The 16,882-nt window shown below is 35.7% G+C and overlaps 1 protein-coding gene across 1 annotated transcript; it reads left to right on the top strand.

Annotated features, from left to right (window-relative positions):
- The first annotated feature begins 5,828 nt into the window (after positions 1–5,828).
- On the top strand, positions 5,829–6,680 carry LOC119193615. Its single transcript, XM_037447254.1, has one exon. It carries the CDS (start codon positions 5,829–5,831, stop codon positions 6,678–6,680), a length of 852 nt encoding a protein of 283 aa, XP_037303151.1.
- Positions 6,681–16,882: the final 10,202 nt, after the last annotated feature.

The following is a 16,882-nucleotide window of genomic DNA, read 5'->3' as shown; positions in this document are numbered from 1 at the left end:
TATTGTGTATAGAAGAGATCGCGAAAACGCTGGCTTTCACAAACATAAGGATGGAGGTGGGGTACTAATAGCTGTATCAAAAGAGCTCAAATCCTCACGTCTCAAAGATAAGGAGAGTCTCTGTGAAGATCTTTGGGTCGGAATAGAGATTACAAATAACTTTTATCTCAATTTGTGTGCAGTATATGTTCCACCGCCGGTAAATCGGAATATCTTAGAACATTTCATAGACCATTTTAACGGCGTTTCCGATAGTATGACCAATGTTTGTATTGTTGGTGATTTTAATATGAGTTGTATCAATTGGTCACTTCCCGGAACTAACGATCTATCACAGGGGATCATCATTAAGTCAATATTTCATTGATTTTGCCAACCTTAACGGATTAATTCAATACAACATTTGCAATAATAGTGACAAGATTTTAGATTTAGTTTTATCCAACATACTGATCATAAAAGTAAATGCGTCGACTAATGTGTTGACTAATGTTGATCTACTGCACATTCCATTAGACATATCCGTATGTGTATCTACTACGACCCAACTTACGCCTAAAAATATAGAGATGAAATATAACTTTTACAAGGCTGATTATGATTTAATAGTTTCAAAACTGGACAGTATAGACTGGTTGGGAGAACCGTATATGAGAACATTGATAAAATGACAGACAAGTTCTATAGCATCTTAAACAAAATTATAAATGAATATGTACCTAAAACCAAAGCTCGCAACGGCAGACACCCTTGTCGGTACAGTAAGGAATTAATCAAATTAAACAGAGATAAAAAATCAAATTATTGCATACGTACAGAATATTTAAAAATCCTTTAGATCACATATCATTAGTTATCTTAAATAAAAGGTGCAAAAATTTAACCACAATTTGTTATAATAGCTATATACACAAGATTAAAGAGAGTGTTTCTTGCAATCCGAAATATTTTTGGTCATATTTAAAGCAAAACACAACGCAGCTAATCAATATCCATATAAAATGACACACAATAATACTTCTGCAACAACAGGTACGAATATATGCAATATGTTTGCATCGTATTTTTCATCAACATACATTAATTGTCCACCCATTGATACCAATACTCACGCCGGGGTGAATAGTGGCGGGCACGATATAAGCACCTTAAGTATAATAAATATATCGCGTTCAAAAACATACAAATATTTAAAAAGACTGGACCCTAATAAAGCATAAGGTCCCGATGGTATACCATCGTATTTTGTCACTAAATGTTCGTCTGCACTAAGCAAACCTTTAACTTTAATATATAATAAGTCTTTTCACACAGGAGTCTTCCCCGTGGTCTGGAAAAGAGCCAAGGTGGTGCCAATACTCAAAGCCGGAGACCCTGAACTAATATCCAACTACAGGCCCATTTCCATACTATCAGTGTTTGCCAAAGTATTCGAATCCCTTTTATATTCACATTTAAAATTTCACTTTAAACAGCATCTTACTAACGTTCAACATGGGTTCGTTCAATCTAGATCAACCAACACGAATCTAATAAACTATCATAATTATCTTGTGGACGCTGTTGACGCTGGACACCAAGTAGATTCCATTTACACGGATTTCTCAAAAGCTTTTGATAGAGTCTCGCATGATATACTAATTAAGAAATTACATCCCTCTCAGTAGTAGAGGCCCGTGCTCAGCAGTGGGCAAGTATATAATACAGGGCTGATATTATTATTTATTATTATCATAATTACGGTATCTATGGCAGTTTATTAAGTTAGTTTATTTCATATTTAGAGAATCGTCATCAGTATGTTGTTATGAAGGGTTTCGAGTCCGTCACTTACACGGCCAGCTCTGGAGTTCCTCAGGGATCACATTTGGGTCCTTGGTTATTCAACGTTTTAATAAATGACATAACATCTACAATTAAATACAGTCAAGTTTATCTCTTTGCAGATGATCTTAAATTATGTAAGGTCATAATCACCCTAGACGACAGTCTTTTGCTCCAGTCAGATATAAATAATTTAGCAAATTGGTGTGCTAGTAATAGGTTAACTTTAAATAATACGAAATGTCACCTAATAAAATTCACACGTAACCACAATAAATTTTCAACTTCATATAATATAAATAATGCGCCCTTACAAGAATGCCATACAATTCGTGATCTAGGTGTAATTTTCGATACCAAATTGATTTTTGTACCTCACCTGGATAACATTATTAGTAGAGCATCTAAAATGCTTGGCTTTGTGATTAGGAATGGTAAAGTTTTCAAAAATCCTTACACAAAAATAGTGCTTTACAACTCATATGTTAGATCGACCTTAGAATACTGTAGTACCGTCTGAGTCCGTATTACTCAGTCCACCAACTTCGCATTGAACGCATACAAAAAAGGTTTACAAGACATCTCGCATATTATCACAATAAGTCAAACACAGAACTTAATTCCTATGCTGACCGATTAACATATTTCAAAATGATTACTTTGAATGATCGAAGGAAACTTCTAGATATGTCATTTTTGTACAAAATTTTACGGAATTATATTAATTGTCCACCGTTATTAGGAGCCATAAAAATACGCGTACCCAGCCGCCTGCCGAGGCAGCCTGTTTGTCTGTTGTGTCCACCACTAACTAGAACTAATCTCAAATATAATTCGGCAACACCCAGATTGTCTCGAACTTACAATTCTCTCGGCCAGTCTATAGATGTATTTAACGACGCATTGGCAGCTTTTCGAACTCAGGTTTTAAAAGTTATAAATGATGATAACAATCATTGATCCCTCTCACATTTGTTATTGTTACATACTTTGATGTTTTTCTTATTTGTTAACTATATTATTATTAAATAACTAAATAAGTAGTTCCATTCGGTGCATGCTGTGACGCCTAAAGGTAATGCCTTTAACACGTGTTTTTCTTAAATGATTTACTTAGTTATAAGTTTTATTGTAATTACCACTGGATGTCCTAATAAAATAAATAAATAAATAAATTGCATCAGGTCGTAAACAACGCACGGCATCAAGTCGAGTACATGCCTGCTCATGTTTCTGCTTGATCGGCAAAGCGTTCGCGATGGACAGTTTTTGTACACATTTTATGTCTTTTATAATATTAACGTTATAACTTTGAATTATTTTAAAACAAATTGCTTTGTCAAACGTTACCCATCGCGAACAAACTGCGTAACGATGACCTAGATTTTTAAATTATTTGTACCATTTTATTTGCTTACTTGGACATTGCCATAAGGTATAAGAAGCATTTATAGTGCTATAACTTCATACGTTATAGACCTCGCGAACAAGCTACACTTTACAAATAATCGTAATAATGGGCAAAACTTATAGTAAAGAAGAAGTAGTTATAGCTCAGAATAGCGCAGTTGAAACGCGAGTTAATCAATTTAACATAACATTGATCGTCATAGCATCACTGCTAGTCATCGTGTTAGTTACTACAGTGTGGTTACAATGTCGACGCAAAGTTAAAAGTGGTTGGGCTAGAAAAGAGGTATCAATCGCTGCAACGACTAAGCCAAAACATTCCGCCACCTGCAGACAGCTACGCGTAATAATACGAGCTGTTGACGCGTCGAACTTATTGCAATGTTCAACAACAGCATCAGTGTCCAGTGTCTAGCGTTATTATTAGTCAGCGATGAATTTCTACTTGTCAAATATTGTTTTATTGTACTTATGTGTGGTTACTTTTTATAAAATTGTTTTATGCGTTTATTTTTTGTAAAAGGGGAATGGTGTTGGGACACACACACTTGCGCAGCTATGTAAGTGCACGTGCGGAGTTGTGCGAGAACGCTGTGTCACACCATACCTCCCATATAAGCAACGTGCGCCTTTGTTTAATTAGTACGTATTACGAATTGTTACTATTACCACCTAAATACGCCACTTTGTATTAAACGTACTCTGGAGTTTTGAAATACATAATATATTCAGTGCCATCTTTGGAGTTTCATTATAGCTAGAGTTGTGACTCCCATACATTACCATCAAAAACACAGTCAACTCTACATCTACCTCTACGCCTATGAGGGTTTCATAAAGTGCTAATCCTAGCCCAAAGCGTCACACATACAACTGACGTGACCAGCCCAGTTCCATTATAGCTTCGCGGCGATTATTGTACTTTGATAGAAGTTTGGCAATCAGATCAGTTGATTTATCTACCTACTAGCTCTTGCACGCGTCTTCGGCGACATGAAAAATATGTTCCGGAGTTAACGTCTGCTTCTATTTTTCCCGGATAAACAGCCTATACTAGCATTTAGGAGTTGTAACACTTAAGAGTAATATAGCTTATTAGAATTTTCAAAATCAGTTCAGTAGTTCTAGAGATTACCCCTACCAACCTATAAACAAACTCACAAACATTTCCACTTTATCGTATTAGTTTAGATCGAGATAGTCATGGCTAGAATCAAAACGCTAGCCAACACTGTCCCGAAGGCACTGCATCTGGCGGAGGACCGTCATGCCTGGCGATCAGCTGTCCAAGACTCGACCAAGCGACAACGGTCACGATCCTCAGCTTTGAGCGAACGATTAGAGAGAGAGAGAGAGATAGATATAATTTCCCCCCTATTGACCACTTCATCCCTAAACCCCAGTGGTTACCTGTAGAAGTGCACTCCCAATTCGTGTACCATCTGAATGTCTCGTTTCCAATGCCTGTAGGAGTCGCAGGCCACGTCCCCATGAGCTGCGCCAGCGATCCTCTCTGATGTGTGAGAAGTGATCCCATATACTCTCACTTTTATCTGGAACACGCAATTTATGTAGTCAGCAGTGGCGAAACGGCTATACAACCGATTAATACCGGCATCGTAAGTTCTTTCTCGACGACATAAAAATCATGATTTTGATTTTTTTGAGATTGAGCTTAGCACGGCAGTATACATTCCACAAATTTTACTGCACGTCACTATTGACAATGTACGACAATTAGCTCCTTCAGAGTAGTAACAAATAAAAAGAAACTTGATGAGCGTACAAACGTCAAAATGGCCGCCGTTACTTGCCGGTACTTTATGTATAATCCATTTTAATATCCAAAAAAATACTTATTTATTATTTAGAAAGAAATAATACAAACTAAAAAGGTAACTATATTATTTATTCAGTTATTTTTGTGTCTGATCATAACATTTTTTTAATAAAGAACTATTCAATTATAATTATAGGTAACGACAAAAATTACAAAACTAAAATTAAAAAAGAGTGTCCGCAAAACGCACCTGATATATTCCATGCGCCTTCCACTTGGTATGCTGATGAGGCTACCCGAACTTGAACCCTGGAGGGAACGAGAGGTCCACGAAGCACCATGCTGTCGTCACAATGGCACTGCAAAGAGAGTTGTTTACAAGAACTTGTTATAAAGAACGCTTAAGGTATCTAGATGAAAAATGATAACATAATTCAAGCGTAGTAAAATGTGGGTTTGATTTTTTTTGTTATATTAATAACTAGCGACCCGCCCGGCTTTGCACGGGTGCAATATTTCTCCACTATTTAATGGATGTTATTAAACATATAAACCTTCCTCTTGAATCACTCTATCTGTAGAGACGACAATGCCATGACGTAGGCATGCAACGTTGCATTTATGCAATATGCCAGTCATGGGCTTGTCGGGTCGCGGATGAGTCGCGTCTGTAATTAGTGATGACTTTTTCAATACAATTTAATGTGAACAGTACCAATCTTTTATTTAAACCACTTCACCCAAAGACAAGCCTCGACATTGGTGACCCCGACAAGTACTAAAGTGATCGCGACGCGAACGTGACGTGATAAAAATGAATCCTTCGTCATTAGCTCCAGTTAATGGTCGAGATGGGCGAAAACGCTTTGGCACAAATAACCGTGTCAAGCAGGATACCGGATTTCTGGAAGGAATCACCACGCCTTGGTTCGCCCAGTTTGAGGCGGTGGTAGCAAATCAGAAGTTGGCCGACGAATCACGATACAATTTGGTTGTTGCGAAGCTTAACCGTGAGCAGGTAGAAGAAGTAAGCGATATTGTATTGGCTCCGCCCGACACCAAAAAGTATGAAGCCTTGAAAAATCGACTACTTATCGTGTATGAGGAGTCAGAGGTTCGGCAGGTTCAAAAGCTTTTGAAAGAATTAGAATTGGGAGACCAGAAGCTTTCCCAACTTCTAAGAAGAATGAGAGACCTTGCTAGAAACAAGTTTGGGGACGAAACTTTGAGTATGCTATGGATGGGACATTTACCAGCAGCGATACAGGCATTTCTCACAGTAAGTGAACTGAAAGATTTGAAGAAGCTGGCTACTATGGCAGATAAAGTTGTCGAAACGACTCGATTTGCAGAAATCCAAGAGGTGTCGTGCTCTAGGAACAGTTTACCAGCCACGCAGCCAAGCCTGGTAGAGCAGATTGCTCAGCTAACGCAGCGTTTGAGCCAGTTGGAAACCTCAAACTCGAGAAACAGATCGTTTAGTCGTAACGGATACAAGAAGTTTCGTCGCCCTGCATCACGAAGCCACGATCGCACAGGACACGTGAACCGGAGAAACCCAAATTGGTTGTGCTTTTTCCACTTCCGGTACAAGGGAAAAGCCAGCAAATGCATTCAACCTTGTGCATGGCAGAAGCAGCAGGAGACTGAAGCGGAAAAAAACTAAATGCGGTACAGTCAGAGGCGGATGTCTGTACCAGCGTAGTAACCCAGCGCCTGTGTATTAAGGACAAAAAAGCGGTCTACAATTTTTGTTTGATACCGGCGCCAATGTGTCAGTTTTACCAGTGTCCAAGTTCAAACGTTTTGCGAGTGAAAGTAGTAAATATAAACTATACGCGGCAAACGGAAGTGTAATTAAGACATTCGGTACTAAGATAATGTCATTGGACTTTAGTTTACGGCGACCGTATAAATCATTCATTATCGCCGAGGTAACCCAACCAATTATAGGGGCAGATTGTCTGGCTCACTACGGTTTGATTATGGTAGATTTAAGGTCATGTAGGTTAATTGATAATTTAACAAAATTGAAATCTGTTGCCAGTATAGTGAAGGTGGATCAGCCGACCGTGAAAACAGTAGAGAATACTCACCCATTTCACGATTTATTATGTAAGTACCTTAATATTACTAAGCCTGCAGCGTACAGGGAAATACCTACCCATGGTGTTTTTCACTACATCGAGACAACTGGACCCCCAGTATTTGCGCGGGCTAGACCTCTACCGCCGACTAGATATAAGAAAGTGCAAGAAGAGTTTCGATTCATGCAAGAAGCAGGTACTTGCCGACCTTCAAAGAGTCCTTGGGCCAGTCTACTGCACGTGATACCCAAGAAGAATGGCGAGTTACGCCCGTGTGGAGATTATAGGAAGCTTAACTCTATTACCAAACCGGACAGATACCCTATACCTCGTCTATCCGACTTCACGTATTTACTATCTGGTAAAAAAATATGTTCAAAGATTGATATAAACAGAGCTTATCACTGTATTCCTGTAGCGCCAGAGGACATAGAAAAACTGCAATTATTACACCATTCGGGTTATACGAATTCCCACGTATGGGAATATATCCCAATATACGTTTGGGTTGCGCAATGCTGCTCAAACGTTCCAGCGGTTCATGCATCATACCGTGTAGCAGGAGTTGGACGCTGATTGCAAAGACGATATATTTTGTTATATTGATGACATAATTATAGCACCAAAAACAAATATAATATAACTATAAATTTAGCAAAATGTACGTTTGGGAAGACAGAGATAGACTTTTTTGGCTATCACGTGACATCAGACGGATTCGTCCACTTGGTGATAAAGTTAAAGCTATTAATGAATTTCCCAAGCCCGAAAACATCGAACAATTGCGACGATTTTTGGGCATAGTCGACTTTTATAGGTCTCATTTACCAAACGCTTCTTCATCTCAATCAATTCTTAATAGTTTTATTCATGGTTCGAAAAAGAAGGACAAAATACCCATTGCATGGACCCCAATCGCTGAGCAAGCATTCGAAGAATGCAAGTTGAGCTTGTGAAAAGCGGTCACGTTGTCGCACCCGGTGGCCGATGCATCGCTTGCACTTATGACGGACGCCTCCGATACATATGTAGGTGCGGTGTTGCAACAACGAGTTAACAATGCATGGTTACCTTTAGGTTATTTTTAAAAATATGTCTAAAACTGAATGCAAATATAGCACATACGATAGGGAACTGTTGGCGATCTACCTAGCTATTCGTCATTTTCGGAATATGGTCGAAGGACGGCAGTTAGCAATATATACGGATCACAAAACTAATACTTTCGCGTTTTCCAAAATAAATAATGAGACAGAATTACCTAGACGTACACGACATTTGCTATTCATTAGTGAATTTACTACAGACATCAGACATGTGAGTGGACAGGATAATATTGTTGCAGATAAATTATCACGAGTTGCAACAATAAACTGTCCCACCGTTATAGATTACCAGGAACTCGCTAGAGACCAACAACGGGATACCTATGTTCAACAATTATTGAATTTTTATTTTATTTATTTATTGCACTTAATATACAAATGTATACAGGCGGACTTAATGCCATAGGCATTCTCTACCAGTCAACCTTAGGGTGGTGCAGAGATAATCAAGGTAGGTGCATCACGGTAATATGACATTGAGAAAGAAGGTATATATAAAAAACCTATAATAACTATAAATACAATATAAGTAATAATGAATTCTTATAACGCTACTAATGGTTTACAAAAAATAATGTTACCTGAAAGCGTGATATATATTTTTGCAATATAGCAAATGGTAGAATTAGACCCTATTTAACTGATAAGTTTAGGCGTATTGCTTTCGATACCGTACATAATTTGAGCCATCCCGGAGTAAAGCCACTCGAAAATTGGCACAAGATCGTTTTATTGGCCGAGTATGAATCGCGATGTCAATCAATGGGCCAAGATGTTCATTAAATGTCAACGATCAAAGGTTAATCGACACACAATGTTAGGTTTAGGAACGTTTCCCCAGTGTGACAGGTTCGAACATATTCATGTAGACATAATAGGGCCTCTACCCACTTCACCAGAAGGATTTAGGTACTGTCTAACTATAGTAGATAAAGGGACACGATGGCCAGAATGTTTTCCTACTAAAGACATAACTGCTGAAACTATTGCACGAGTAGTATTTGAAGGATGGATCTCTCGTTTTGGTTGCCCAAAAAAGCTAACTAGCAATCAAGGACGCCAATTCGAAAGTCAATTATTCAGTACACTAATGAGGTTGTTAGGTATAAATAAATCACTTACAACACCCTACCACCCACAGAGCAATGGGGCGGTATAGCGTTGGCATAGGTCGCTTAAAGCTGCATTAACCGCTCGGTTATGCAACATATCATCATCCTAGGTAACTGAATTGCCAACTGTATTACTAGGACTGAGAACAGCAGTAAGAAGCGACACTGGCATTAGCGCAGCAGAAATTACTTACGGAACAACTTTAAGGTTACCGGCTGATTATTATGATATTAAATCAAACGTAGAAATAGATAGTAGTCATGAGTATGTATACAAATTAAGAGATATCATTAGGAAATTTCAGTCTGTAGCTATTAGGCAGAATAAAGGACAGAACATATTTATTCACCCGGATTTAGAAATATGTGATTACGTTTTATACGAAACGACGCTGTACGTAAGCCTTTACAACCTACATATGATGGACCTTTTCGCGTGTTAAATAGAGATAACAAGGTATATTACATTCAAATATCAGGCAGGAAAGTTCGAATATCTGGTTCGAAAATCAAAGTCTGGCTCTGGAGCTTCTGAAACTGACGATAAACTACTGGAGCTACTGCTGCGACGACGAACAACATTATCGGTTCGATTGTCCACGTAATAACAATAACACGCAATATGTACAGTAACTTCCCAAATAGTTCGTAAAAATTTGTTTTGTGAACAATTGCTTCATCTGTGCCAAAGCGATTCAGGATCCAAGTAATTCGCTTACAAGCCGACAACCGCGGGTTTGTGTTGTACGTAATGAGAGTACAAAAAAGTATTATGAACCTTATAAACACACGTTCTGATGACGTTGCAATGGACATTGCTTAACATTGAATTTCTTAACATTTTCGCTTATAACTTTTTATTTATAGTTCTACGACAAAAGTTACTGGACCAAAGTTGTAGAGAATTTAATTTGCAACAAAAATGTTTATAATTTTTTTGTCAGATAAATAGTTTAAGAGATACATCGTAAAACCATCTCAACCCCTATTTTCAAGATGGCGGCCGTGGGACAAGGGTGGCGACCCCACAAACTTGGTTTTAGCTTTACACTGACCCCCTACAATTAAAAAATATATATTGCGTCCTCTAAAAAACGCAAGGTAAGGCCTAAAAAATGTAACATTTCAATGGACTATGCGTATTATCTCAGTGATGATAGTGATAAAACAACCTTGGCAGATACTGAGGTTCCAGAGGGTGAAGTGCCTATCACTCGTACCACGCGTAGTGGAAGAGCGACGAGAGTACCCGTACGATTCATGTAATGTTAATATGTTATCCTATGTAGTGTTAGCTTAAAATGTTTAATCTAACAATGTAATAGGGACCGGCCTATGCTTGATTTTGTACATTATTCTATATGTAATGGTTAATAATACGAAAAGAAGCACTCCTGCGAAAACTGCATAACAATTGGTTAAAAATGAGCGAGTAATTCATATTTAAAATATTGTAATGTGCAGAAGTGGGCGCGATGTGGATATTTCGTCTCTTTTCTGTTACTTGTTAATTACCCCTTCCACCGAAATTCAAAGACTTATAACTTGTTGATTTTTACCGGATTTTAATAATTCCTTCTGTGTTATAATTTATAATATGTAAATATTTGATAATAGTAAAGAAAAAAAATGAGTCCGGTACCCTATTGTAATAACTTCACTGAAATATTATTATTTGTAATTAATTATTTTCGTACAAACATGCATATGTTCTGACATACTTTATATTTAGCAACTAAGAATTTTGTCAAAGGATTTTGTCCAGTGAAAGCTATGGTAATGCTAAGCGGCTCGATATTGATAATGAAGTCGTTAACTAGTATAGTTACAAACGTAACAGCTACTGTAGCTACGTTTCGCTTAGTAGTATGATGGCGACTTTAAATATAATTTAAATAGATTACATTGTAAGCATTTATATACTTTATATACAATACTTTTACATTTAAGTTTTATTGTTCTATTGAGCACAGATTAATCTTAGTACGTAATATATAACTTAAACTATACAATGGGTAAATCGTACAGCAAACCAGAGGAAATAATCATAGCCCAAAACGGCGCGAACGACGCCAACCTTAGTTCCGTTGAGCAAAAGTTGGAGCTATATGGAACTGTGATAGTAGAAGTTCAAGTGCTTTTGTTATTATTAACTATGTGTCTCTGGTGAAAAAGTGTAACAAAGGAGCGAAAAGTTGGGCCAGAAAGGAGTTGATTGCTGCCACATAATTAGGTCAAATTGACAAAAATGTTCAGCAACAGGCACCGAATATCCAGTACGCATAAAGTTTTAGTTAATATTCTAATGTTCCAATATATCAGTGATTAGAATTGTGTAACTTTTATATGACCCGTTGAATAAATAACATGCTTGAAAGTTGATACCATTGTTATTATATTCTATCGCGACAGCAATTTGTACGTATAATCGTAATAACATACTTTTGTTTACACTATCCCATAGTTTTAAAAATGTTTTAGATGTACTATGTCGGTAATTCTTAAAAAGGAGGAATAGAGACGACAATGCCATGACGTAGGCATGCAACGTTGCATTTATGCAATATGCCAGTCTTGGGCTTGTCGGGTCGCAGATGAGTCGCGTCTGTAATTAGTGATGACTTTTTCAATACATTTTAATGTGAACAGTACCAATATTTTATTTAAACCACTTCACCCAAAGACAAGCCTCGACATTATATTAAAAAAAACCGCATCAAAATTCTTTGCGTAGTTTTAAAGATTTAAGCATACAAAGGTAGGGACAGAGAAAGCGACTTTGTTTTATACTATGTAGTGATAATTTACGTATGTAGTATTCCTGAGTCATGGCGATAATTAGCGTAAAAAGTACATTTTCAATGTTGCAACATTAAAATATATTATTTTAACCGAAATTAATTAAACATTCACAAAAATCATTAAACATCTTAAAAAACCTTCTCATTAAAATTTGGATTAAACCACATATTGACCTCAAATGAAATCGATTTATTTTAAGATTTCGTCAATATGCACGATTGCTTACCGAAATTTCCATTAAGGATGCCATACATACATAATTATGATGTTATCGTCCCAAAACATGTTGTTTAATCAAGAACAAATTACATTTTGCACATTTTCAATAGCTATTGTAAATTTTATAACACTTTTATAGCATTCTAATTGTTATGGACGAATATAAATGTTAATTTAATTTTGGATCAAATATTTGGACCTGTTTTTAATATGTGTATTACTTTATTTATTAGTCATTTAGGAAAGGCAGAATTAAGAGATTAAATATGAGATCATGCCTCCAGCAAAACGGTGTATTAACCGTATTTTCAAAAGCTATTCGAAATTTATAATATACTATCTTTTAGTCTGCGGCTTCGCCTATCACTTCACGGCCCTATGCTTAAGGTTATGCATCCTTAGTTCATTATTTTGTCACCGATAAATAATAATAATAATATCAGCCCTGTATTATATACTTGCCCACTGCTAAGCACGGGCCTCCTCTACTACTGAGAGGGATTAGGCCTCAGTCCACCACGCTGGCCTAGTGCGGATTGGTAGATTCCACACACCTTCGAAATTCCTATAGAGAACTTCTCAGATGTGCAGGTTTCCTCACGATGTTTTCCTTCACCGTTAAAGCGAACGATAAATTCACAAAGAATACACTCATGATTTTTAAACTAGGCTATCACCGATAAATATTTATTTACATTTTTCACAAACACGTGAATATATAGTGTCGATGTGTCATTGTATGTTTTCTACCTTTGTTAATTAAGTTAATTAAATTAATATTTATCGAACCAGGGTCTATTATTATGGTAATTTATTTCCTAGAATAACCTTCCGTGTAAATAAAAAACATAAATATAATGATTAATTGGTCTCAAGTATTCATAGTTAAAACAAGTTAAGGTAACAACAAATGGATTTAAATTCTTGCTATCCTTACTTTATAGAGGAATCTTATTTAGTACAGGAAAAAAATTCTATCTGCCAAATAATTATACATATAGTTTTTTTACATAATGTTCTCTAGATGTTGGTGCGTACTTATTTTGCGCCACCTCTTTCGTTACATGTTTTTGTAATCTGTAGAAACTGTTGTGGATTATGTATTTCTAATTGTTGTTTTTATATTATACTATCTTTTGCTCTATCAATATGAGTGAAACTATTAAAGAAGTTCAATATATTTTAAAAATATTATAATAAAGGAAAAATGCAGCGCAAACTGCAAAAAAATTGTGACTTTTTTAAACTAATGCAGTGTCAGAAAGAAATTAATTTACGACCTGAATTTCAACTTATGACGCGATAATAATCTCATCAAACGGCCTATAAACAGCAACTTCACGCAGAACATTCAATCACAAAGCACTGCGTGGCACGGGACCATGGACTACCCTCCTCCTACCCTCGTAATGTTAAACATAAAATGTTAAGTCTCATAATCGTCAGGAAATATGTTGACTCCAATACACTTACTTCTATCATAACGCTAATAAAAAAATAAAAATATATAAAGATACATTTTGATAACCAAATGGCACACATATTCAGCATTCAGTTTTTTTTTTATACAGCCATGACAGCCCCACTACACCTACTGGTAAGTGCAGTGGGATCCATAAGCAGGACACAGGACACTTATATGGGCCACTATGGCGGGTTTAAATTACTGTCAAACTAAGTTGTTGAACAAAATATATTTTGTTTACTCTAAAATAGCTAACAATTTCAAAGAAATGAGTTCACTCCACGAATAATTTCCAATAACTCACCAAAGTTATTTCTTTAATCGCATTTCAAAATCAACGCTTTACCTCAGTAATTTATGTTTTCCACAATGTGAAAATTGAATTTGCATTCCATCTCCGAATACTAGTGTAAAATTAAGGATTTATTTGCGACCCGGTTTTGGAACGGAAAAATATCTTTAAGTCAAACCCAAGCGCGACCTTTGATAGCAAATCTTTTTTTTTTTATTCTTTAACAAAAGGCATAACACAGAACACAACCATTATAAAGAATACTTAAGCACTAAATTACATTAAGACTAGATTGTATTCCTTAAACCTATGCCCTAATTGAAATTATACTACGGAAACGACTCTACAAAAAAAAAACAAAATAAACATCTGCTTATACTTAATTGAGTTATGTAGACATAAATTGTATGGAAACTAAACTCTTTTACGGATATTAGGCAATAGGTACCTATTTGTAACAGTCATGATATTTTTTTAAGGTATCAAGTTCATTGATGGTCTCCACTATCCCATTAATCACATACAAGATCATTTTGATATTACGTTAATAAAATAAAGTATATATTATATACCTCTCTTAAAAGTAGTTTTGACTTACATGTTCTAAAACCAACTACTACTAGAGAGAATTTATCGGAGCGACAACACCATGCTTTTACTCAGAAATACACTTACAAACATAAATTGCACGCAACTACAAAATGACCAAAAATAAAAATACTAAATCCGGTTTTAGCGAAAGAATTTTTATTCATGGGTTATTTTTGTTACAATTTTAGCAGTGATAAAGACAGACCGACAACCGACCGATATATTTCCTCTGTTACAACTTAGTTATCATTCTTAGAAATAAATTACATTATTTTAATTAATCGCTATTTTATTTTGATACTTGTGTCTGTATGTGTTTGATACACATTAAAACTTGTATCAAAATTCTAGTTATTTTTTTTATTGCTAAAGCTCTAAAACTTTCTCTCAGACATAAAGCCCCATTTAACTTAGCTCTACAATATTACAATTTCTAAATACTTTCATTTATAAGAAATGTTTTAAATTTACCTTCCTATTTCAATATTATATTAAAAACGACCTTTTCGGAACTAAAATATTTAATTAAAACATAGATTTAACTAAAACAAAAACACGAAATCTAAAATAAGTTGTATCAAATATAGGCATGAAAACTCATTAAAAGTTTTGTTTACCAAGTCCATTAATCTATATGAACAAAGTGTGAACATTTCTTGCGGATACCGTGAACTATTCCGATGTACGCAAAGTTAATAATTTCGTTGGGTCTAATTCACATAGTTTGTATATGAGTGTTGTGATGCTCAAATTGAAATAGTCACGAATGACGTTTTAAAATGTTGACACTTGCCAGTAGGAATAGAACAGTTAAACATGTTCAAACACAATTTTAAAATACATATAAATAAAATTGAATGAAAATAGGCTCAGATATATTTGATATAAGTTCAAAATAAAAATTACAATATCTTCAGATCAATCGAAAACGATCAAATAAGTCATCTATTAACTTTAATCTGATTGGTCTATTTAACGATACGACGATTCGTATCAGCCAATAGCAATCACAGTGAAATAAATTCGATTTTCAATTTAGCGCATAAATGTTTTTAAACTGCTAAACACCTTTTAGCATTCCTTTGAGTGAAGTTGTAGACCAAAACGTTTGATGTTCCTTAGGACATGTTTAGCAGAAACTGGGTCTCGCCGCATCGCATCGTCCTCGCTATCAATAGACCTCTCTTGACCCACTAAACCAGGGACATTCACATCATTTCTCGTTTACCCCGAGGGCCGCATCAAAGGTTTGTGCTATAAAAATTTCATGAAACGACTAGGAGTCGGCGCACATCTTTTTAAAATCGCCGCAATGTTAACACTCGAGCTTTCTCAATTCGGATGAGATACAAAATTTACCGGCCATTAAAGGATATTCGACTTTAGCCCCATATTAATGGGGTCCACATTTAAGTAATGTGACGTTGGTAGTTTTTGTAATTATGATGTATCGCTAAAATGAAAAGCGACGAGAATTCGACGCTCTTTTGCGCGAAATCCTGACGCAATCATTCTTGCCGCGATAATTGCGGATGGAGACAGCGGCCGCATAATTTTATAATGTACTTCAATATTTTCAACAAGCATTTTGCTTTTAACGAGGACCGGCCGTCCATTAGTTCACAGCCCTATCGTTGTTTTTTTTAATTTGAATTGAAATAGAGTGCTATGATATATAGGTAAAAATAACATAATTGTAATGTATTCGCGATTGATGAGTATAAATTCTGAGGAAATCCAACCGTAAAGCAATCATGACGTAAAGTTAGCCATAAAATTAACTGAACAAATAAAAAATTGAAAATGCTGTTATACATAGAGTTCAATTGAAATATTCTTTTTTTTAAATAAAGTAAAGTTAAAAAATTTGAAATTTATTGTGAAGGAAAAGGATTGTTGATAAGAGCACAAAAGTTTAAAGGCGATTAAAAATTTTGGTTCAGCTACTTTTGTAGCTGTTTGTACGTTGTACCTACGTCTAATAACGGTAAAATACCACCAACTTATAAGTGCAGGTGTTCCCAGACAACATCAGCGGTATTTCTGTCTGAATAAATAATTGCTAGCTAAAATGTATAATGCGGAAATTTAAGCCCTCACTAAAACCATATTTTATAGAATATTTTGGTTGACAATCAGTCTGTTTGTAGTTCAGATGTGAGATAATTTGCCGCCAATCTGCAATATACAGGCA

The sequence above is a fragment of the Manduca sexta genome, unplaced genomic scaffold (genome assembly GCF_014839805.1).
Source record: "Manduca sexta isolate Smith_Timp_Sample1 unplaced genomic scaffold, JHU_Msex_v1.0 HiC_scaffold_790, whole genome shotgun sequence".
Lineage (NCBI taxonomy): Eukaryota > Metazoa > Arthropoda > Insecta > Lepidoptera > Sphingidae > Manduca > Manduca sexta.
Note: the sequence above shows the minus strand (reverse complement) of the source record. Positions and strands in the feature narration are given on the sequence as shown.